The 25,039-nt window shown below is 43.6% G+C and overlaps 4 protein-coding genes across 4 annotated transcripts in view; 1 reads left to right on the top strand and 3 right to left on the bottom strand.

Moving 5' to 3' along the window:
• LOC109476710 overlaps positions 1 to 3,619 on the top strand; it is an 11,533-nt gene extending 7,914 nt beyond the window's left edge. The window contains exons 9-11 of the mRNA XM_019777714.1: positions 167 to 305; positions 1,436 to 1,624; positions 2,227 to 3,619. Coding sequence (XP_019633273.1) covers positions 167 to 305; positions 1,436 to 1,624; positions 2,227 to 3,619 — 1,721 coding nt within the window. The remainder of the gene's footprint in view (positions 1 to 166; positions 306 to 1,435; positions 1,625 to 2,226) is intronic.
• Positions 3,620 to 7,605: 3,986 nt separating this feature from the next.
• LOC109476730 (peroxidasin homolog) lies at positions 7,606 to 12,999 on the bottom strand. The gene is made up of 7 exons (XM_019777736.1): positions 12,873 to 12,999; positions 12,061 to 12,275; positions 10,568 to 10,747; positions 10,040 to 10,285; positions 9,096 to 9,948; positions 8,599 to 8,759; positions 7,606 to 7,891 (listed from the first exon to the last, which is right to left on the bottom strand). Exons 1-7 carry the CDS (start codon positions 12,935 to 12,937, stop codon positions 7,722 to 7,724), a joined length of 1,890 nt encoding a protein of 629 aa, XP_019633295.1. The 5' UTR covers positions 12,938 to 12,999; the 3' UTR covers positions 7,606 to 7,721.
• Positions 13,000 to 13,800: 801 nt separating this feature from the next.
• Positions 13,801 to 15,058, bottom strand: LOC109476709 (alpha-N-acetylgalactosamine-specific lectin-like). The gene is made up of 4 exons (XM_019777713.1): positions 14,944 to 15,058; positions 14,611 to 14,783; positions 14,154 to 14,391; positions 13,801 to 13,850 (listed from the first exon to the last, which is right to left on the bottom strand). The coding sequence occupies exons 1-4, from the start codon at positions 15,056 to 15,058 to the stop codon at positions 13,801 to 13,803; spliced, it is 576 nt and encodes a 191-aa protein (XP_019633272.1).
• Positions 15,059 to 21,502: 6,444 nt separating this feature from the next.
• LOC109476708 (fatty acid hydroxylase domain-containing protein 2-like) lies at positions 21,503 to 24,828 on the bottom strand. The gene is made up of 7 exons (XM_019777712.1): positions 24,812 to 24,828; positions 24,318 to 24,421; positions 23,992 to 24,113; positions 23,663 to 23,871; positions 23,259 to 23,392; positions 22,938 to 23,076; positions 21,503 to 22,555 (listed from the first exon to the last, which is right to left on the bottom strand). Exons 1-7 carry the CDS (start codon positions 24,826 to 24,828, stop codon positions 22,294 to 22,296), a joined length of 987 nt encoding a protein of 328 aa, XP_019633271.1. The 3' UTR covers positions 21,503 to 22,293.
• Positions 24,829 to 25,039: the final 211 nt, after the last annotated feature.

Here is a 25,039-nt window from a genome sequence, read left to right as displayed (position 1 = left end):
TTTGATGTGTTTTTAGCGTAAGCCGTTTAGGCACCATCTCAGATTGGGTTGGCATGGGCCTCAAAATCACACACACACACACACACACACACACACGCACACACACACACACAGTCTGTATAGGGTTCAAATGTGTGCAGCCATTGGAACTTTTCCCCTGCATTAGACCCCACCTCCCTGGACTTCATCGGACAAGAGTGCGAGGGAGAATACACCTGTAACAGCCAGTGGGCAATGACACGATGGAGGCTTTGTTCTTGTGACCACGACTGCAGCTTTTTCGGAGACTGCTGTGAAGACGTCCCGTAAGTAATGACAAATCACCAATTCGGAAGTATGGATTATGTGTAATTTCATAGGCAACTTGCATTGGATTATAGTTTACCTTAAGGCTTAGGAAAAATGTTGTGTTTCCTGTTCCGTGACCCAATTTAACATACACAATACTAGCTAGAAAGGGTGCAGTGGACCAGCTAGAAAGGGTGCAGAAAAGAGTCAATACCTGTCTTTTATACCTTTGTCTGACACGAAATCTTACCTTGTATTGCTTGTAAATATCTATAGCCACCTATATTATTCAACTACGTCTATTTTAAAACGTCAATATTTTAGCTACTGCAACTATTTTTATCTAACTGAGGTCTTTTTAGTATATGTAAATTCGTTTTTAATTCAGTGTCATTAACACTGCCAATTGCGAATAAAGTCATCTTGTATCTCCAATACAGTTTAACAGAGTAAATCTTGCATGCTAGCACATAGAGAACACTTAATAAAGTTATATTGTCAATGTTAAAAAAATGTTTGTACAACATTTCATCACTCAAGTATCAAATCATAGAGCAAGAAAAAGCATGTGCCTTGCATGGGTCCACACAAAAAGGGCTGGGGTTGGAAGTTTTTTCTAGGGTCGGTCGGGAAACAGCAAACACAACATTTTTTCCTAGGCCTATATAAGGCCACACCGACTTAAATTTGTGGATGACATCCACGCGTGCATTGGTTTTTGCCTGTCCTCAGAAGAAAAAAAGACCGTTTCCTCCGAGATTCTGGCCTGGCTCTAGGCCTGGGTAGTCCATGGTAGTTAGCGACAATAGGGAGCCGGCGGTAACTGGAGCACGGCACCCAGGCTACCGAAGTTCCACGACTCAAGATCTCGGTACATACGTACAGTGCCGAATCATAAACTAAATCATAAATCACAAAAAGCCAGCATGTGCCGGCTTGCCGTATACGTCGCTATGTACTGACGCAAATTTACAATACCAACTTTGTATTCTTGTGGTTAAGTAGCATTTTTATTTTGGCCGGGATTTTTTTATTCGCCCGCGAGCACTAGTTTGGGGATCTTCAGAGGATGTCATCCATAAAATCGATTCGGTGTGGCCTAACTAGAATCATGCGACTTATGAGGACTTCATTACACCCGCCATAGAGAAAGCAGCCTAGCTCAACCCACACGTGATGACCGCCATCTGTGGAGGTGTGTACCTGGCTTCATCACCAAACCGTCCTTTTGGCTCGTTGCTGACTGCCCTGACCAATGGGCGGACGCCTTCACCAGGGATCAGTGTTTGAAACAAGTGGACCCCTCCTCCCCAGTGACGTGGTTTACAGGATGCCCGTAAAAGACGTTTCGACGGAAATCCCCTACAGAAACATATTCTGTGCTCTTTGTAACGATGTAACAATGACAAACGTATCTGTTTTCAACTCTATACTCATGTGCTATGGACAGCTTAGTTCTTTTGCACAAGCCCCTACACAAAATTACAGCAATATTCTCAGTAGTCTTGGCGTTGAATATGAAGAACAGTTGGGGTGCCTCGGTACAGACAGGCTAGTATTCCATCTTTCCGATAAGACCGAGAGATCGTGTCTTCTGACTGAGGCAGATTTTTCCAATGCAAATTGCGACGCCTGCATGTCCTATACCTATCCAGTTGCCAGTAGATATAAGATCTACAGAAACCTACACTGTGCGCTTTGTGAGGGACTTTCCCTGGCCGCAACCACTAATCTAAGGTGTGGCGCCGCTAGCATTCCGTGGTTTGTCTTCGGAACTATTGGGACAAGTTGCTGGGACACTGGTGATTGTCCCCACCAAACCTCGCTAACTCGTCTTTTCAACTTTAATGCCGGTGAGAACGGTGAAACAAATCCGTGTCCATCCGACACTGTCTACGATCCCTTTGTAGACATATGCCGGCATTCTTCTTCCGTTAGCAGACGTCATGGCTCATCAAACAAAACCATTCCCTTTCAAAACTGCAGCGAGCCCGCTCTGAATTTCACATCAGAAGAGTTCCGAGTCCTTCCCAATGGTAGTGTCCACCTGTTGAGTTCTAACGTGTCATGCCCGGCTGAGCATGTAGCCATTCTGAACACAACAGCGTCAATCTGCGGGGAGTGCGTACTTCAGCACTTCTCAAACCACACGCACGGAGGGCAGACAGTCAACAGTTGGGAGGCTAACCAGGGTTGGGTAACCCTGAGTCTTGTGACAGTGTCTGGCGTGGCCGTGTTGGGTTTCGTTGTCCACACCGTCCAGTCTGGACAGTGGAAGAAAGTCCCCCAAAAGCTGAAAGTTCAGATGACGACATGCACGGTGGCTGCCGAAGTCCTGTTTGTGTTACGCGTTGTGGTCCCTTCTGGACCGGGATGTACAGCTTATGCAGTTCTCCTGCACTACCTTCTGCTGACGGCCTTCACATCCATGAACGCGTTATCCATGGATCTCTTCCTCACGTTTCGTGATGACTTAGACAGAGCGAAACTGCACAAGTACGTCCTGTTTACCTGGCTGGCGCCGGTACCCGTAGTCGTTGCCACAGTGATTGTGGAGTTCGGCAGTTCTGTCTGGGTGGGGTACGGAGAAAGCTGCTGGATCGGCAATCCAACAGCCAGTCTGGTGGCTTTTGGAGTTCCTGTCCTCTGCGCCCTTCTGCTCAATGTATTCCTGGTCACGTTTGCCTTGCTGGCCATACGGAAGTCATTTCAGATCGCCGACAAGGCAAAGTCGCGATCAGACATCAGCAAGGCCTGGGTCTACATGCGTATCTCCTTCCTCTCGGGGGTGACGTGGATTCTCGGCTTCATCTATCCGTTTGTCAACAACAGGGCTGTCGAGTACGTTTTCATCGTGCTGAATGCCTCCCAGGGCCTTCTGCTGACTGTGGTGATGACCCTAACATGGGAGGTGGTGGAGAAATGGAAGTCTGCGATCGAGGCACGCTTCGGGCTCGGTGAGCCTAATCAGGACAACTTGGCAACCGCTACTGCTGGCACCCATCAGACTACCATAAGGGCAACCGAGGCAGGCTCTGCTGTAGAAATACCCATGTCAACTTTGGCCGATGTAGAGGGAAACAGGGCAAGCCTGCATCTGACTGAACCTCGTCAGGACAATGAAGCAACCACCTCTAATGGCAGCCAGCAAACTGAGGCGATGGAAGGAGGAACTGAGGCGAAGGAAGGAGGGACTGGGGCGAAGGAAGGAGGAACTGAGGCGAAGGAAGGAGGAGCTAAGGCGAAGGAAGGAGGAAATAGGGCGAAGGAAGGAGGAGCTGGGGTGAAGAAAGGAGGAACTGGGGCGAAGGAGGGAGGAACTGGGCCATGAGGCAAAGGAAGGAGGAGCTTGGGCGAAGGAATGAGGAACTAGAGTGAAGGAAGGAGGAGCTGTGGCGAAGGAAGAAGGAATCGTCTCTGCTACAGAAGCAACCTTGACAGCTTTTGCCGATATTTATCTATTTCATCATAAAATTGCTCGGTATCATATTCAGCTAGAAGAAGCTGCTTTCCATACCGTTATACAGGACAAGACACGATTACATTTAGTCAAGCAACAAAAGGTGGACAACACTCAAATAAAACCCGGTGCGTCAAAACAAAGGTATGTTTATAAATCAATGTCGTCATAACGTTCAAATGTCAAAACAATAAATTCAGTAACGTGAATACGAATAGGGAAACAAGTAATGATTGTTTTGTTTAGGTTTTTGTATGCCTTATTTGGTTTAGATCATTTTGTATAAATGTTTTAGTTAACTGCAGTCTGTACTTTAGTCGAGATTGTTCTAGTTAATTGATTTGCCATTTTTGTTCTATTTCTTTTCTCTCAAAAGTTTGAATTTATTTGTATCGTTGCATTAGCCTATGTTTCATATCCAGTATATACCATTTATCATTGGATCCAGGGTTTAAGTTTGTATCTGTTCTTGTTTACAATTTCTTCATTAGTTGAATGCATGTCTAACTGAATTGCAATAAAAATAAATTAGAAATAACATATGTGCTTCAGTTTTTAAGAAAGATAAATGCGCTGGAAATTACCCCTACTAATCATAACAAGCTCAAGTAACAGAGCTATTCTTCAGCCAGTTACATGTATACACAAGGTTTATGCTTGCTTTTAGAGACTTAATTTCGCACTTGACCTGTACTGTTATTTTCAGTACAATCTTCTTTGTTTTGCTTGTGTAGGATTTTTAATTGTGCAGAATGCGCACCTGGTTATCGTTAAAATATTATCAACAAGCTCGTCAAAAAATATCTAATCAAAATGCAACATTGATCTATGATTATAACAGAATTTCATTATCTAAAGCTCTGAATAATAAATTAGGTTCAATCTGATGCAATGCCGTCGGAACGTTTCTACGCTTACAGAACTTTTGTCGTATGTATTAGTTTTAATCCTTCCTTGTACTAAAGGTTATCTATTATTTCAGGTTAACCACCTGTTTTCCTTTTTTACGCGAAGGCATGCATAATTCTTACAATATCATTATATATAATTGTTCTTTAATCATAGATACTTAAATGTTTTGAAATGCCTGTATGACAATAAATGGGTTTTGTGCATGGTGATTAAAGATAAACTTATAAAAAGCTTGTGCGGTGTCTTCTGTTGTTTCCATATGCTTCATTCAACCAACCAACCAAACAAACAAACAAACAAACAAACAAACAACCAATAAAGCAACTAACCAACCAACCATGGTAACGTTGAGATACAACAGAAAATCTTTTTTTCTCCTTGATTTTTTACCTTCGCCAAAGTTATGCTTTCATCAGCAAGAAAGAGAGTGAGGAGTTCAGAACAGGCCAAATAAACACTGCTAATCTCATTCAATCAATACACCATAGTTTATTCAACAAGTAAGGTAAATGTGAAGTACTAGGTTACATATTTTGACATTCTAGACAACTTTGTGGCAAATGTTGGCGTGGTTCATCTGGCCCTGATAAAGGCAGATGGTAAGTTTGCGATAAACGTTTGCAAGTCAAAGCATCTTCGTTGTGTCCCCAAACTTACTTTGATATGTACTTTTTATAACACTACAACTCGTAGTATAACGATCTACCTCTTATAAAACACCACTTACTTATTAACAAGTTAAAGCTATTTGAGTTTGCAATACTTCATAAGCCGAATGACCAAGGTTAAATGTTAACCTTCTTGGTATAATGTAATCATGCACTCGGGCAAGCTATAGGTTTCGTTTCTGAATATTCTACTACTATGTAAACGAATAGCCATGCATATGCTACATATTACATTGAATAAGGTTAAATTATAATTATTTTGAATTTGCAAAGTCATTTTAATATTGCAATGTCGATATATGCAAAGCCCTACATGTCAGCTTGTTATGACTTGCACAGTTCATGTCATTTGGAAAAATCGGTTTTCTATCATAGAATAACTACTTTATAGAGAAATTTGATAAGAATTAAAGATCTAAAAAAAGACTCCAAAATCCAAATTCCGAAGGCTAAGGCAACACCAATTTAATTTCTTGGTTAACGGGGTTTTTTTAAGAAAAATAATGGAGCGGGCAGGCGAAAAAAATAAAAACAGGCCTAGGCATCCTTTTGATTTACTATTATGGCCTAAAATGGTACGATAGGAGCCATGAAGTCAACACACCAGGCTGGTTCAAAATTTAAACAATGAATTTTGAATTTTTAATGATACCACTGCATTGGAAGATGGAATAACTGTAACAACTAGGAAGAAAAGGACTTTTCAACTGTTCAGGGCAAAATATGAGCATTTTGCAGTTGATTCTGAATTTTTTTTTTTTTTTTGCAAATCAGGAAGAAATGAAGCGGGCGAATCCGTTAACCAAGAAATTAAATTGGTGTGGGCTAAAGGGTCCTGTGATTTAGCCATCTGCTACCCTAACAGCGTGCAGGCGTTTGAATGGTTTCCCAGTGCGACCAACCGGTTCAGACGTCAAGGGTTTTGTACTAGTAACAGGTTTATGATAGAGGGATTTGTGTGTGTGTGTGTGTGTGTGTGTGTGTGTGTGTGTGTGTGTGTGTTTGTGTGTGTGTGTATTTTGTACGTCGTTGAAGGTTAGACATACAGGTAATAAGCTTACACCAGTAACAGTGACTCAAGTAATTGGATATGATTTGGAAACGGTCAGACGTTTCAGGTAGCATCCACTACCTTCTGTCAGTGACACTGGATAACTTGAGCAGAAATGCAGGGAACAAAAGATAGACAAGTCAAGACAAGCCAAAAAGCAGTTACTCAAGCAACTGGATATGATTTTGAAAACGTCAGACGTTTCAGCTAGTATCCACTAGCTTTCGTCAGTGACTGAGAGACCAGAGGGGAAAGCAGGTTTATAAGCACAACCTATTGATTGATATGCAAATAAAGTGAAGACAAATTTTTGGAAGTCGAAAAAGGAACAAAAGTCAGACAAGTCAAGACAAGATGATGCAAATTAGTCTGAAAGCTCCTGTTATACAGAACAGGAGCTTAAGTGTTGTCTGTCCTCGGGGCTGGGAGTGTCAAATCCAAGTGCCGGAAAGATCGACCCGTAGCCCCCCTTCCCTATTGAGGGTGGGGTTGTACATTCTTTCATATATTGCCTCTTTAACACCCCGTTCCCACCAGCGTGTTTCGCGGTCTAAGATATCCGTGGACTCGAGTTTGAAAGAGTGACCCTGGTTGTGTTGTAGGTGGTGGAAAATAGCTGAGGAGTAGCCGTTGGCACTAGGTCGGCAATGTTCTTTGTATCTTACTTTGAGCGGTCGACTTGTCTATCCGATGTAGGTGTTGTTACAATTGGGCTCCTCACATTTGGGTCTGTAAATGACATTCGCCTTGGTACCTTTGTGAGGTCGGTCCTTAGGGTGTACCAGTCTTTGTCTGAGGGTTGAGTGAGGTTTGAAGTTAGTGGCTATGTTGAAGTTTTGAAAGAATGAAAGAATGTACAACCCCACCCTCAACAGGGAAGGGGGGCTACGGGTCGATCTTTATACGGGTCGTTCTGTATAACAGGAGCTTTCAGACTAATTTGCATCATGTTGTCTTGACTTGTCTGACTTTTGTTCCTTTTTCGACTTCCAAAAATTTGTCTTCACTTTATTTGCATATCAATCAATATGTTGTGCTTATAAACCTGCTTTCCCCTCTGGTCTCTCAGTCACTGACGAAAGCAAGTGGATACTAGCTGAAACGTCTGACGTTTTCAAAATCATATCCAGTTGCTTGAGTAACTGCTTTTTGGCGTATCGTATTACCTGGATGTCTAACCTTCATCGACGTAAGTCAAGACAAGTTTAAGCTAAATGTGTAGCTTTTGTCTCAGTCAACTTCTGATGTTAGCAAATGCATCAGAGAAATTATTGTGGTGAAAGTGGGTTTACGGAAGAAACCTGGTAGGAGAGCGAACCGGCTAGTCTACACGAGAATCCCCCTACACTCGCCACTTGGTCAGGTCCATCCGGGACAGAGAGGAGCACCTCACCCTCTCGTTCCCAGGCTGTGTGGGCAGCCTGAAGACGTCCGGCTGCATGTGTGTGGTGCCGTCCGTGTTGTCGCACAGGATCCGGGCCAGACTGGTCTTCCTGATCTCAGCAATTTGGGCTGGAGAAAAAGGTGAACAGAAAATGACTGTCATCATCCTGAAATACATCCACTTACACAAGACATTCAAAGTCGCATAGGCCACCAGATCCACCTCTTTCTGATCTCAGCGAGTTGGGCTGGATAAAAGAAAGAAAGAAAATAAAGGTCTCTCGTGCCCTTATGCAGAGCGTAGGGTGGTGACCATATCCATTTTTGTAGCCCTTGGGCGACACACAGTTGTGCAATGCACTACAGCAAAGGGCTAGTCCGCTGGTAGTGCTGTGTGTTTGACCTTTCCACACTCTTTCTCATATGTGCTGTGTGCTATGCAGAAACAGAAGTGTGTACCATTTTTAAAGTCTTTGGTATGACCCGGCCGGGGCTTGAACTCACGACCTCCCAGTTACAAAGCGAGCACTCTATAAATTGAGCTTTTGCACCGGTCTAAGGTAAACGAAAATAATCATCATCCTGAGATAAATCCACCTACACAAGGCCTCTCTCTGGCAAAGGTCTTCCTGTAACGTGAAGTGAACAAAAAATATGGTGGTTAGCTTCCTCTCAGCAAAACATCGGGAACTACGTAAAAGTAGAAAAGAAAAATAGAGAAGGAGGGGAAACTGGTTGTCAGACTTTCTGTGGTGCCCAGTTGTCATATAATCAGATTAAGGGATAGATAAGAGATCATAAAGAGTGGTAGACTTCCTAACGAGATGTCCACAGACCTGCTGTAAACTGTCCACGGTTCTCGAACCAGAGGCGGTCCCCCTTGCGGAGGTCCTGGAACTGCATGGCGAGCAGACAGGCGAAGGTTGGACCGACGACACCGCCCGGCATGGACTCCTCAGCAAGACCCCCCACGAACAGGTCAATGTCGTCCACGTGGCTGAAAACGGTAAGCAACACGTTCATCTCATATCGTTTCTTCTTGAAGGACTACGAAATACCATACAGAAGCTCCAAGGTAAACAAGGGAAGTTGTTCCTACGAGCAGGATGCAACTTATATATAGTATATAATGTGCTGTATGTATAGTTTGTGTTTCTATGTTTGTACCGTTGTTTTCTATGGATGAAATACCTGAAATAAAGACATTCACATAACTAAACAAACACGTGGTAAGTTTATCACGTTAAAGGACTGGCGAATGCTCCAGTCTTTTTATTAGGAGTTTTTCTGTCTTTCACCCAAAGGAATGGTGTTGCGAAGTTAAATATCTTACCTGTACACACTCTCCAGTTTCTGCCGCGTGTTGACATCAGGGATCTCCCTCGCCAGGTCGGCAAAGCTCCTCGCTCTGCGGAGGCCAACCTTCACCCTCCAGGCGTTGTAGCCGGGTAGCCCGTGGTCTCTGCCCCGCTGAATGTTCAGTGCCGCCAGGTCCAGGCCGCGACCTGACCCGGGAGGATCCGCAAACAGGTCTTTCGTCAGGCCCGAGACCATGAACCGGTCGAAGTCCTGATGGGGCTGGGCGGTCAGTCCCCGTAGGATGGAGTCCGGGCCACCCTGGTCGTTGTTGAAGATGTGGGATGGATTGAAGAAAGAAAAGGCCAGACGAATCGGGCATGCGCTGGCCTCGTTGAAGTCAGAAGAATAGCGGAGGAGAAGGTTCTGAACTAGACTGTGGCCGAATCTGAAGGCTGCCGTGGCGAAGACGTTAGAGATGGTGGGGTTCACCCTCGAGTCGTACCCTCCATAGAAGCCGCTTCGGAGGAGCCGTAAGCGATAAGTAGTCATGGTTGTCGGTCCGAGAACGCGAGGAAGAAATTCCCCGTACGTGATCTTCTGCATCAGCGCGCCGACGATCTTCCTGGTCTCGAAGAACACCCGATCGTCGCTCCAGCGCGGGTTGATTTGGGACAGCCGCCTGGCGATCCTGTTGTGTTCCCGCAGGAAGACGGTGTGCATGGAGGTCAGTCCCGGCTGCTCGTTCACACGGACGTCCCCAGCCTGCGAGCACGTCTCGGACCCGGTAAATTCGTCACACTCAAATCCCTCCGTGAAGGCGCCGGGCAGGAGTTCCTTCTTGTCAGCCTTTGCAGGGTTCAGTCTGGACTTCAGCTGGCCGCGCGTTCCTAGGAGAGAAGGACATTGTTGATTTAAGTTTTATCGAAACAACGAGAAAAGCTGTAAAGAAAAACAGCACTAAAATATGCTTCTATCTACCATCGCGTTGGCTCCTCCCCCTGAGCTCTTGTATCTCTTTGTCCGAGGAGCCGTAGACGTTGGAGGCGTCCACGAAGGCGGTGATCTGGTTCAGCTGCTGCCGGCGGCCCATGCGGCACCCTTCGTTCGGACAGGATCGGGAGCGAGCGAATCCCAGGCAGCGCCTGCCTGCGAAGTCACGATCATCAGAGGGGATGTTGATGTTGAAACAGCGTTCGTCCATAGAGTCACAGTCACAGTCGAGACCTGAGGAAGAGTAAATCATAAGACAATCACTAGTATAACCAGGTAATGTCGGATTTCCAAACCGGGGTCCAGCCGGGCTATTTGTGCGAATCGTGAATGAGCCATATACACACAATATGTTCATGGTTAGTTCTTGAAACATTTTGTAACGTTTTTAACGTTTGCAACGTTTCCTGTCTTTTTATATCATACTGGCCCTCTGCTACCAGTGGGTATGCAAATATTTTTTTAAAAAATATTTTAGAATTCTTAGAGCCACGTTATTGCTTATGATTAATCAACCTTCTTCCTGGAAGCTAGGTGTAAGAGTGAAGTCGTGGTCCAGGAACTGTCCGAACTGCATGACCATGTGAGTGTTAACCTGGCTGGATTTCCGCAGGTCCTCGTGCATGACCGTGCTGACCCGTCGGGCGGTGGGGAGTCGAGCACGGTTTCGGCCGATCGTGCGTGGCGACATAAAACCTACGGGCACAAATGGAACTAGAAATGTAAAATTTTCAAAGCTAATGCATAATGTTTACCTTCACATGGTCTCGCCTAACAAATGCAGTTATACACATGCATATGAAGATACAGATACAACTAGAGAGGCCGACATTTGCTTGGGAGCAAATACAGCACATTTCAGTCCATCTCCCTCCCACGCAAAAGTGGACTATTCCAAACTTACCCCAGTGTAAAACTGGCAAAGATTCTCAAATAAATGAATTATATAGTAGCTATGCAATTGAGAACATCTCGAAAGCTTTACTAATCTTATTACAGGTATGCAAATACTAACAATGATGAGATTTGATACATTTTGAAGGTACATAAAACTGAATGTGTGGGTCATTACGCCCGACTTACGTGCAATGTGACCCCAGGTAACCCGCAATGGAACACGTGTTCCATGGCCAACGGCAGATGGAACGTGCCATTCTTTAGATAGAACATGGAACGGGTATAGCACTTTTGGCCCTTGTTTTGCTGAAAATAGCCATTAAAGTCCCCCAAATGAGTCATTTGGAAGTGGTGTATGCCAAATATGCGACTGCTATTCTGTAGACACATGTTCAAGGTACCCTTATACCGAATTTCGAATCATTTGGTTGTAAAACCAGGGCTCAGGATCCAAAAATCCATTTTTTGGCGAAAAATGCCCCAAAAAACCTTCAGAAAAATTTTTCAAAGGCATGTATCAAAAAAATGAAAAAAAAAGCCTGGGGGTATTGATCCACTCTACCTCCATGCCCAATTTCAAGTCATTTGGCTGAATGATGGCGGAGTTGAATCCCTTTGACTGTTTGGCAGGAGAAGGAGAAGGAGAAGAAACATGAGAGAACACAATATATTTCATCCATACCATGGTATGGACTGAAATATAAATATGGTGACCAGCTCCCCGAATGTGTACCGTTACATAATGTAATCCAGTACCACAGGATGTCTGCTCCAGACCATTGACCTTTTGTTTGGAGAAGAAGAAACAGGAAACATTTTCAACATTCAATGGCTGGTCATTTCGCGGCAGAGCAAGTCTACGGAAATCACACCATATACACTGGTGTTCCAGGGCAGATTCAATGGTCAAAATTGTGTTAGTACTAGATACCTAGTGCTGAAGAATGTTGCGCACTGTGCAGAGTGGCGTTTAACTTTTCTAGTGCTTAAGCTCCTTCAGGACTGGAATGCCAGTGCTGAGCCTTAACTCAACTCTCATTTTCCAGTGCTTAACTACTTTCAGTACTCGGTTACCAGTGATAAACGCACAACTGTGATAATAAGACTCATACCATCGTCGTACTCGGGCGGGAGAAGCCTTTTCAGGCACTGCTCAGTGCTTCCCCACAGGGGGCGACGCTGGTTGTTGCAACGGCCGTCTGCCGAACGGAACTCTGGGCTGGCTCTTCTAGGACACGCTGTCACTACTGGGCTGACCCGGGCACAAATGTTGATGATGTGAGGAGAGTTGACACGGGACAGAACGTCCAGGCTGTAATGTTCGGGACTGGAACAACAGGTTTCGTTTAGTTTCAAACAGCTACATTCTTCGACTCAGTATAGCAGAACAAATCTAGTGTAATCGAAATTCTTTTCTACCGCAAACAATGATTGGCTTCATATTAGATTTATAATAGGCGACGAAATCATACTTACTTTGCAATTTTCATTTAGTATACTACTACTACTACTACTACTACTACTACTACTACTTACTACTACTACTACTACTACTACTACTACTGTACTTATTTAGTATAAGTGATCTTTATAATGAAAAACGGGTTTGTTTGTTTGTTTGTTCCAAAATCAAATCTAGTTGCTTGAGTAACTGTTTTTTGGTGTTTGTGTGTTGATTTGTTGGTTGGTTGATTGATTGATTGATCAGTTGATCGATTGATTGATTGATTGATTGGCTGGTTAGGTGGAAGGTTGGGTTGTGGATGATTGGTTGGTCGGTTCGTGGGTTAGCTGGTTAGCCGGAAATGTTACAATATGAGCCACGAAGTGGACATACCAGGCTGGTTTATAATTAAAACAATGGATTTTGAACTTTTAATGAAACAAAATTGCACTGTTACATTGAAAAACGTCTATCACTCACCTGGCCATGAGACTCTTCGCCACCTTCTCTAAGATGGAGGCACATTTGCTGAGCTTGGTCGTCATGAGAGTGGAGCGGTGCACGGCTGCGAGATGACGCCCACTTCCTCTGGGGCGAGCAGGGCGGCCGACAGGCACGCTGGTCCGGGTGGTGCCTAGATGACAGAAGATGAATTTAGGGCTCGAAATTCATTTTTGGGAATAGGTGCACTGGTACACCCAACCTATTACCTAAAAAATTAGGTGTACCAAAATTTTTTTTGGTCCACCATATAAAACAAAACATAATTACAGATATTAATGCTCCTCTTCTAAGCTTGAATCTGAAATGGGAGCTAAGTTCAAAATCTTACACAAGAACTACAACAAAGAAAATAATTGGGTGCACAGCTCCAATTTTGGGTGCATTAAGGTGCACATGCACCCAGTATTTCGAACCCTGTGAACGTTCACCCACTGGCCTTTCTTACAAAAGGTCATATAGTCTATGCTTCCATCATGTCATGAGTTAAAAACTAATATGATAGCCACACCCTGTACGTGGTCGTAGTTACTCAAATAGGCCAGTGCAAATCCGTTCGTTGATTAAACATGGTCACATTTTTTGTTTGCCACAGCTTGGACTGTCAGTAATTCGAGATCGAAACGTTTTCAACGTAACAATTTTTGTTTTTCCTTTACACTTTTTTCTACAATTTTTTTTTTCTTTACACCGGGGAAGGTAACATTTTTTGCAAAGCAAATGCATAACGTTTACGTTAACACTGTCTAACCGAAGAAACTACAGTAACTGTTCTTATATAATACTCAAACATAGTCATATGTATGGAGATCAGTCTCTCCAAGGAGGTTAAAAAAGACATCCTTGGTCTCTCCAACTCTGCCCTGCTACTTCCCACATAATGTAACCCAATACCACAGGGGGCCTACTATAGAACCAGTTTTGCCTGATCCAAGCCACTGACCTTAATGGTTTGTTCTTAAAACAAGAAGACAAAACAGAGCAAAACAGTATGTTTTCCTTCTGTGAAAGTAAGCATAGCAAGTGTGATGCAACGTGATAAACGAATATTCCAGCACACTAGGCAGGTCGCTAAAAAGCATTAAGCAGAAAAGCCTCACCGCTCCCTATAGATGGTGCCTGAGATCAAGCCAGCTCTCCAAAATGCGATTCTGTGATAAACACACAGGCACACACACACAAACATCCATACTTTACAAACACACTTGGAAGCAAGTACAATATTGGAAAAGAAGCCAACAAAAAGAAACACAGCCTTACCTTTCTCACAGATGTAACCCAGACGTCCATTACAGAGATAATCTCTCCACTTGTTCGCATACACGCCAGACGAGCTGGCTTTCTCGATCTTGACGCAGTCTGCGTTCCTGTTGGGCAGGTTGTTGGGCTCGTCAGCCGCCCAGACCCGAAAGGACCCCAGGGCCTGGCGGTCTTCCCAGACGAACTGACCTTCGCGTCTGATGTCGTTTAACCCGATCCAGGTCGAGACAGTTTGGCTCTGTCAATAAATCGATCAATAAATCAAATCAAGCAATCAATCGATCAATAAATTAAATTAAATTAAATTAAATTAAATTAAATTAAATTAAATTAAATTAAATTAAATTAAATTAAATTAAATTAAATTAAATTAAATTAAATTAAATTAAATTAAATTAAATTAAATTAAATTAAATTAAATTAAATTAAATTAAATTAAATTAAATTAAATTATCACCTGTCCGTTCCTCAGCCGAACGAGGGCGTCGTTGGTGGGCTTGTCCTTCGGCATGGCCAAACGGCCCCCCTGGGCCTTGGAGCGACAGGCGGCATTGGCACCCGCGTAGGTCACGCGGTTGGTGAAAACTCGGAAGCAGCGAGAACCGTACTTGGACCAGCCTGGACTGCAGACTGAAGGGAGGGAAGTCACCATTACACCAGGGCATGTCAAGTCTTCCCAGCACCATATAGATCATCTGGTATATCGTTTTAATCATTTCAAGGACAAATGTTTCACTGGTCTTTAGTTATTCAAATAGACAATCTCCTATCCCTCAAGAAGACCGCTTACCGCTGGAAGAGGCCGCTGCTGCTGCTGGTGGCCGGCTCAGTTGTAGAGTCGCCATGGCAACGGCTTCCTGAAGTTGTCTTTCAGTCGGGTCGTGCCCGGTAACCATGACAACCATGGCCAGTAGAACTGACAACAGACTGGGGGATATAGAGATTTATCTTTATTTGTTTTACCTCTGTTTTCAGACTTTCCATCGCTTTAACCAAGGACGTTCAATCACTTATACAATGTATGTATATAATAATGTAAACCAACGATGCCATCACCACTAGCCTAGTATATGTCCTATTTAAAACGATGGCGAGTACTTTGAGAGACATAACGCAAACTTTCGTAATTTCACTTTAAAATCATCTGTAGCCTCCACCAGGCCTTTGTACGGGAATACGGATCGTAGAACTCGGCAAAAAAGAGAATTAAATGGGCAAAGGGAGTCCGGCCGCGGGGAGGTAGTATTCCTTCCCTCTGAACTGCGCGGCCAGTCAAATCTACAAGGCCGCCAAACTCCTCAGGCAATTACTCTCCTATATATAGCCAGCGTAGCTAGTCTGGTAGAGACTGATCATCTGCCTCAGGCAGGACACCACACGCTCGTGATCAGGTCACAGGTCAGGGTTTCCTTATATGCTGGTGGGGAGGGGGGGGGGGCTACATCCACATAGCCTAGCGGCGACCAATGGGTGACCAGCATTCCGCGCCACGCCCACTTTGCGGTCGATTCCATTCGACAATGGGGTTGAACAGCATCCTTCCGTACGGCGCGGCAGGTAATCGGAGTTGGAAATGTCAGATAAACAATGTAAGAATTGGTGTATTTGGGGTGAAAATAATGCAAGTACCGAAGTTACGGGTTCCTTTCTCAGCACTCGGTATACAGAGCTGAGGCGGCTTCCGTCCTAGATCTCCAGTGCCGAAGGTACGTCAGGACAGGACTGCAAGGCCTCTTTTCTTACATTTTCACAGACAAAGACTTGGCCTAAGCATGGAGGTAAAAAAAAAAATTACCTCCATGGCCTAAGATCATGACTGTTTTGTACGCCGTGCGGCCGACGTAAGCACCAGAAGCCCAGTGCCGAAATGGTTTAACTCGGCTCGGTAGTTATTTTGCTCCAACTATTCAAAGACACAGAATTGCAGAAAACAATTTACAAATGTATCTTTTGAACAAGTTTGAGAAACATCTTTTTCAACCATATCTTGCTAAAGCGCGGGTTGTGGGTGTGGCCGAAATGCTGCCCGCCTATTGGTCCCCGCTAGGCTGGCTTGGATGGGAAATTGAGGTTCCGAGGGGGGCTGGGGGTCTACAGCCGAGGGATCCATAGCCCGTGACACATCTTTTAGAAGACTGTGGACATTTTCAAATGCATACAAATGTTCCAGTCTTATATGAACTCTGACTCCGTTCAAAGAATGCGCTTAAGTACCTATGGAGTACAATTGCTTCGAGATTATATTATGATGCAGCGCAAACTACGTTGCATATGGTATTCAACAAAGCGTTGCTGATATTGCTAATATCAGTTCCTCTTCCAATGATAATGTAGATCAGACGCAATAGGAGAGTAAAATTAAATAAATCGATTAGATCAAAAATTAAGAAGAAAGTCGGACAAACGTTGAAACGCCAAGCCTTCAGATACCAACGGCTTACGCGCACTTAATCCCAATGTGGCGAAATTTCCTTGTGAATGTGTTTGATAACTCTTCCACGGACTTTACGCACATTCGTTCTTCAATGTTTTTTGAATGCGCTCCTACGCCAACTCTATAAGGGTGCAAACCTTTTGTAACTGTTAATTGTTAGGCTGCCTCCCATCTGCTTGGAGATTACATGTTTTACTTACACACGACCAGCACACGACAGCACTTTAGTCGTACTCTAGCACTTTGATACTCGCCAAGCAGAGGTGTACCTTTTGGTTTATATTTTTGGCGTGTTTTATCGGGCTTTCTTTTTTGCAATGTTATTTTTTTTTACACCAACCCAACTCCGTAAAAATACCCATGCAAAAGCCCAAAGAAAGCCAAAACCTAAACCTCTGCTTGGAGAGTAGCACTTTGACCCTTAATTAACCAGTTTTTCAAGGCCTGGGTGAGAGCGCCCGGGGCTTCTCGTGAATCATCAATGACAAGCACCATCCCAGCACCGCCCCTCAAAACAAAACTTCAAGTTTTTTCAAGAAGCATTTGAACTGCCTATTGAGACCAAGATAAACTTTGTAAAGCACCAGGGTACCAAGGGCGGACTATTTTGTGCACACAATGCATAGATGACGATGTTTTACGTGATTTCGACACGCTGCAAATCAGTACGCCTCTCCTTCAGTCAAGCGTGCAGAAATCAGCCTTCACCATTTACGAGAAAATTTGTGACAGGGACAATTTCATTTTATAAGTCATTGATATTCAGTGCACTAAAACACATCAGCTGTGTGGTTTAACAGGAATATTTGGTACATTTCAATCATATTGCAGGAGCTCCAGAGAGTTTCCGGATAGACCCTGCAGCTGTTTCTCTGACAGCTACACAAATTTTACCATAGTCGTATGGCCTCTAAATATTAACCATAACAAAGTTAGGTACTACAAGGTTTGACAATGGCAACGAACTTGCTGGGAGCTGCAAGAAAAAATACGTTCAAATCGTACGTACAAATCAGACTCGTGACTAGTCTGGAATTGTGCAGGCTTAACGTTACGAAATATGTCACAATTCCCCAGTGGGAGTGTTCAGGCTTCATACGGCCGGTACACGTACGTAAACAGCGTCAGGAAATACCTCGAATGCTGGTATATTGAAAATATCAAAACGGGTAAGTAAACGAGTCCGGTAAATGAGATCCTGTAGAATAAAATATTGTACCCTATCAGTTCGGTTAGCAGGCGCGTCGGTCACCTCTGACCTCCAAGTCTGTGTTTGTGGCTGACTTGTATCGTGCGATTTGAACGAAATACTTCTTTCCGGCAGTATCTTAGGTATTCCGTCTCCAAGCAGAACCGGAACATATAGAATACAGCACGGGGTATTCCGTATCGCCCGAGGTACCACCCCGACCGCGCGTCGAATCGCTCGAAGGCCGAAGGGAGATCCGAACTGCGGGAGAGCTGGGACCGCGGGGTCCATTTTATTTACCCTTCCAAGGAAAAACGCCTTTCAATGCGAAATGAGCGAAAATGTGGAGTCCATAAATCCCAAAAATGCAACAACATCAATTCCAACGTCCGAACTTTGTATTCCAATTTTTTAAAGCGGTGCAAGCGGTTAGGGCGAAACTCGTTCGAATCGTTCTATAGGGCATTTGGAAGCCCGGGCCGTACGCGTAAAGAACCCCCGGGCCGGACCTTGAAGTACGGCCCGGTCCGGAACACCCATATCGAACGTAATAGCGGCCCGGTATGACATAATACCTCGTATTGTAGTGTAAGCAATGAATATTGAAATAACCAAGAATGTTGACAAAGAACATGAAGGCACAAACATAGGGAGTTGAAACGAGAAAAAAGATGAGATAAATTTGGCTGTACCGAGGTCACTGATGGCGAGATAAAAATGAACCGTGGCCGTTTCAGAAAACGTACGTAACCTCACCTGGCCTGCATGATGCCTGTGTCAGAACCTGAAGACTTCTTTGCAATCTTCTTTGGATTGAAAGATCTCTCAGACAAGTCTCTGTACTATTTACCCTGCTTTAGCGGCCGTGATCGTTATTTCTGTGACTGTCCTTCTGCCGACCTGACCTTTCCTATGGGCGTGTGTGCCGTTAAGACAACTCGTGTAGCACAATTGCTCAGGGTTGGAAGGTCTTTAGGCGAGGGTGGTGACCTTGTTGGGTTAGTGATGATCAGTGATAGTGATGATTGGTGATAACATCGGTCTGCAGTTATTCCACTTCGCTGACTCGGAAAAACAGTTTTGAGGTGAGAGGGGCCACAGTACAAGGCCACAGTAAGTACTCTCCAAGCAGAGGTTTGTGGTTTGAGTTATTTTTGGCGTGTTGGGTGAAAGAAATATTCCAGTGCAAAAAACAAACCCCGATAAAAAAAGGCTAAAAACACACCAAAAATAACTCAAAACCCAAACCTCTGCTTGGAGCGTACACGGTAAGTACAGCAAGTATATTATATGGATGACTTTAGCACGTGTCGATTTTCACCTGAGTTTGAAAAAAAAAAGCAAGATAGATAGCGGGGAGTGCAGGGACAGGCAAAAAAAAACACGTCTGATCTCATTCTTTATAACCACAACTACACCATGTTTTTTTTAACAAATAAGCTACATGTGTAGTACTAAGTTACATACAAACCTGCTCACCAAGCCTGCCACTCAGGGGACCTGAGAAAATCGGTCGCGTTGGTCAGGTGAAAGAGGTTTGACTAATGAATATTGAATGAGACATAATCGTTTCAAGTCGGGGTGATTTTAATATATGTAAACTACTACAAATATACAGGTAGTAATACAGGACTACCATGATTGTAAACTTTAACGTAAATTACGACCTGTGAAAAAGTATCAACAATTAAGTGATAATTGAAATAAACAAATGCTTATTATGCAAATCAGGACACAATTTGCTTATCCGTGAAGTAGCTACATTTCATAATAGGTTTTTCAAACATGTGACAGGTAATTGAAAAATTGAGGTAAATCAATAGATACCTTCTGAGAGAGCTTCAGAAAATCAAACAAACTTTTGGAATAACAGGAGCAGCACAAATATTCCATCATCAGAAGTGTTACAAAAATATTATATTTGATATTATTTATGTAATAATCATCAACAAATGCAATTTTCTTCCGTTTCCCATGGGTGCTTTTTGGTGCATTTGGGGTTTTCTGATGCACAAGATGTATAATATCCCCAATCAACAGAGTTTGTAGAAAAACACTTTAGTAATTGGTGAAGTTTGAGCACCATTTTTGAAGCAAATGTTTGCATAAATGTTTAAGACACAATGTAAGAAGCTGTACATAAGTTACAAAAGTCAGATAGCCTCATACACTACTTGAGTCCTTTGATAATTCAAAGAACCAAAAATTACTGGTCAAATTGTTGCCATTGCTGCACTTTTAAAGGAAACATGACAGGACTATATGCCTGGTGCTGACAGTCAGCCATATGGGACACGTGTTGTGGGATGTGTATTGCAAAGGATGATGGGATAGTATCATCCCCCCCTGTGTTACATCTATTGGCAAACCAGGAGAGCAATTCTGCGCAAAGTAGAGCCAAATGTTACATAAATACATATCATATAACTTTGTTATATATTACTATCAATAATCATACATACATACCACCTCACCGCACCAGTCCCATACATACATATAACATATACTGTACATATCTCCTATATTGTGTCAGTTAGTCCTCACTACTTGTGAGAAATTGGGCTGGTCTCAATCATGATGTTTCTGACTCAGGGAGAAGAGTTGCTGTTACAGTTCTATACCTGTACTCTAGCTCTATGCCTAGAAGTGGCCAATTGGCCTTGCATTGAGCAACACCGTTAAAAAAATAACATATATATAGTCAGTATATATATAACAGACTGGGACATATTACTGCACAAAAAGAAAAGTACTTGCAAAGGAAAAGCACTGGAGTTCACAAAAAGCATTTAGCAGTTCAAAATGTTCAATTTCCAGATAAAACCAAGCAGTATAACCCAATGATATAATGTTATGACTGGTACACTCAAGTATAACACTTCTGCATGAGATTTGTTTCTGACTGCAGCTGACTAAGGGACTCACAACAAGCTCCAGAACGTGGTGTACATAGTTAGCACTCTCACAATTGTCCTGTACTCGGTTGGGTTAAGGCGGCCTAGGCTGATATTCATGTTCGAGTTCGGGCGTGTGTCTGCACGATGGCCACAAACATGTTTCGAACCCGAATCATGTTCCACCATGTTCGATATGACGTCATTTGAATAGAACGCGTGTTCGAATTCGGGGTTACCGGCGGCCATTTGTATGTTTCCCCTGTAAACCCGCGTTGTTACGCATTTTATTCACGGAATATGACTTAAACGGCTTTACGCGCAGCTGAAAACAGCATAATTGATCTTTAGAGTAATCCATGTTTACGTATTATCACTTTTTAATCAAAATTGTCCGAGGCTATTTTGCATATAAGTCGATGTTTTTTAACTGTGGCGATTTTTTAACGAAAAATGACAGAAAAATAGCTGTTTCTGTCGTTTTTGGCCCAAAAAAACAATGTAACTGTTATTTAAAACAAAATGGCCTCGGACAAAAATAATAATAGGGGGTTGACTTTCTACTTGTAAAATATCATGATGAAAGGTGTTGTTACCGCTTGCGCGTTAAGCCATGAAGTAAACAGCTTTTTTTTAACCAAAATGCTGATTTTTAACCCAAAAATCCAGAAGTAGTAAAAACAAAATAACCTTTATTCAATGTGGTTCGAGTACTACTAGAACTGTGTGAAGTTTAGTTGTGGTGCGACCAAGCTATCAAAAGTTACAGGCATATGTATGAAATACTACTCATAGTATGCCATAGGCTGCCTTAACCCAACCGAGATAGTACATGTTACTATGTTTTGCACTTACTAGGTTGTGCACTTGTAGATGTTACTAGGTTGGGCTCTAGCTTGGGAACTGGTATAGGTTATTTGGACACTGGTACATGTTACTAGCTTGGACACTGGTACATGTTACTAGCTTGGACACTGGTACATGTTACTAGCTTGGACACTGGTACATGTTACTAGCTTGGACACTTGTACATGTTACTAGCTTGGACACTGGTACATGTCACTAGCTTGGACACTGGTACATGTTACTAGCTTGGACACTGGTACATGTTACTGGGTTGGGCACTGGTTGGTACATGATACTAGGTTGGGCACTGGTACATGTTACTAGGTTGGACACTGGTTGGTACATGTTACTTTGTTGGGCACTGGTACATGTTACTAAGTTGTATTCTGGTTCATATTACTAAGTTGTATTCTGGTTCATGTTAAAGGTAACGGAAAAGGTAGTCCCGTAGTCCTTTTTAAGCCCGTAGGGTCCGTAGGGGCAGTGGTTCATGTTACTAACTTAAAGTAAGTTGTATTCCGGTTCATATTACTAAGTTGTATTCTGGTTCATGTTGCTAAGTTGTACTCTGGTTCACATTACCTGGTTGGACTCTGATACATGTTACTAGGTTGGACACAGTTTCATGCTACTAGGTTGGATACTGGTACATGCTACTGGTTTAACCATGGAGGTAGAAGAGGTTTAACACTGGTTCAAGTTCCTTGGCTCAAAGTTAAAACTGTGCACTGGAACATGCAAGTGTATCTTGTTGTAACTTAAAGATTCCTTAGTGAATTACTCTGTCTTCCCCATTGGCACTTGGTTATTGTCTTGAGTCTGACCACATGACATGGGGCCATGGCTAGACATTTGGCAAGACGTCTTGTGACAGGCCAGGGTCTCCTTGCTCGCCTTGGGTTTGTCTGGGATGGACCAGGATAGCGGAGTCAGACCCAGCAGCACGATGTGGCGATCGTACGCCTTGCTGTGGCGGAACTGTTCGTCTGTCCCATGGAGACGGTCCAGAACCCCCATCACACCGTAGCACTGGTTAAACCTGTGGAACAACATCACATCGTATCACAGACAATGGTTAAACCTGTGGATCAACAACATCACACCGTAGCACTGGTTAAACCTGTGGAACAACATCACATCGTATCACTGGTTAAACCTGTGGATCAACAACATTACTGTAGCACTAGTTAAACCTGTGGAACAACATCACACCGTAGCACTGGTTAGACCTGTGGAACAACATCACATCGTATCACTGGTTAAACATGTGGATCAACAACATCACACCGTAGCACTAGTTAAACCTGTGGAACAACATCACACTGTAGCACTGGCTAATCCTGTGGAACAACATCACACCAAAATTAGCACTGTGTTTGTTTTTACACAAGTTTGACAGTACTGGAAATAACCAAGCCTACTTGACATGGTGGAAGTTGTGTGCCTCTGGGGAGGGCAGCCGGGGGAAGTGGTAGCCGCTGTGTGAGATGGACGTGGCGGTGAGAGATAGGCAGAACCACAGCCAGACGGTCACCAAATGGGACCCCATCAGGATGGGACCTGGAACCCGGTACATGTACAACAAACAGGGTAAAACAAAAAGGCACATCTGTACGGTACAGCAAACCGGTTACATGAAAAGGAGCAACAAACAGTACAGCAAACTTTAGCACTCAGGTGAGCATAGGTTTAGGTCAGTACAGGTGAGCATGTGGAGAGAAAGGTCTACGATCTGTTCTTACCTGCAGCTACAGGAAGTAGGTTGGACAGGATGTTCTCCACAGGATGGGAGTACACAGCCGCAATCCCAATGGGGGCCGTCCACTCATGGTGCTTCTTGTGAATTCTCTTGTACAGAGCAGGCTGGTGCAGGAGCCTGGGGGGAAACAACATGTCACAGGTATAATCATACTCAGTACATAATCTTCTAGTTGGTGAGGAGCAGCTGGATTGATCTGTGAAAGTTATAGTTGTATGGTAGGAGGTAGATGTTACCTTTAATTTGTAATAGAAGTAGGCCTGACCTGTGACTAGTGGAGTAAGAGGTGGACGCTACCTGTTTGTCAAGAGTGGGCTTCTTAGGGAGTGTAAGTAGTAGAGTGGGAGGAGGATGGCACCTAAAATGAGGAGTGGGTCTAGATCTGACCTGTGAGAATAGTAGAACATGACTTCCAGCACCAGCACAAAGACAATCAGCTCCACCACGACCCAGTGGAACCATGGGAGCTCCCGCCCACACGGCATTCCGCGCCAGTGGAGGATGGGCGGTGCAGTTATGAAGACGATCGGACCAGTCACAATAAACTGGTTGAATAGAACCAACTTAATGGTTTTCCACAGCTTTACAGGGTCCACCTGTAAAGAAAAAAAACTTTATGTAAATAGGATTTTACTAAAACTTCTCATGAAACCTGGACAAGACGGCGGAAACTATTGCCTAACTGTCGCTTTAGTGAAGCCAGTGAAACAGCTAACCGGAACGTTCTTTTCCTCCTGTATTTTGTATCTGAGCAGGGCGGCAGGGCGGCCGGTCACATCCACAACCAGAAGGGAACCGTTTACTAACCAGAACACCAACGTGGGAACCAAAAATGTACCTGCAGCAGAAGCAACAACCTGTTAATCATAACCTAACAAATAACCCAACCATTAACAGTAACCCGTTAACCTTAAACTTTAACCTGAAAGCAGAAACACAACTTTTTCTGAGTCTTGTTTGTGCTAGGCCTGACTCTATACTATACACTTTGGCTATGCAGGGATCGTTCACCTGAGATGTGTAACTGGCTACTTCCACTCACCAAGAGCTCCCAGCAAACGTTCATCTTCACCAAACAAGTCATACACCAGACCCCACTGGTGCTGCCAGAAACTGTCAGATGCCTTCCACAGGTCCTGCACATGCCTGTAAAACAAAGACATGTTACTTTATTAACATGCACATGTAGAGGCCCTTTACCACCTCGCGAGGTGGTTCAAAATAAATCGCAACGGAACCGGTTTCGAGCGTTCATGTTCCTAAATGAATCGATTTATTTTTTTTAAATCGAATCAATTCGCAACAGATATCCAATCATTAACCAGTTTTTCAAGGCCTGGGTAAGAGCGCATCTGTTGAATCATCAATCAAAAGCATCATCTCAGCACCGCCCCTCGAAACAAAACTTCCAACTGCCTATTGAGACCAAGATACACTTTGAAACGCACCAGGATACCAAGGGCGGACTATTTTGTGCACCGTGCATAGATGGTGACGTTTTAACTTTAGTGATTTTGACACGCTGCAAATCAGTACGCCTCTCCGTCAGTCATCATCCAGAAATAAGCCGTCACCATTTACGAGAAAACTTGTGACATTTCATAAATTATTGATATTCAGTGCACTAAACACAGCTGTGTGGTTTAACAGGAATATTTGGTACATCATCTTATTGCAGGAAAGTTTCTGGTTAGACCCTATAGCTGTTTCTCTGACATCTGCACAAGTTCTTTACCATAGTCGTACGGCCTCGAAAATAGTAAA

Source organism: Branchiostoma belcheri, unplaced genomic scaffold (assembly GCF_001625305.1).
Source record: "Branchiostoma belcheri isolate BF01 breed outbred unplaced genomic scaffold, Haploidv18h27 scaffold39, whole genome shotgun sequence".
NCBI classification, from domain to species: Eukaryota; Metazoa; Chordata; class Leptocardii; order Amphioxiformes; family Branchiostomatidae; genus Branchiostoma; species Branchiostoma belcheri.
This window is presented reverse-complemented; position numbering and strand designations above follow the sequence as displayed.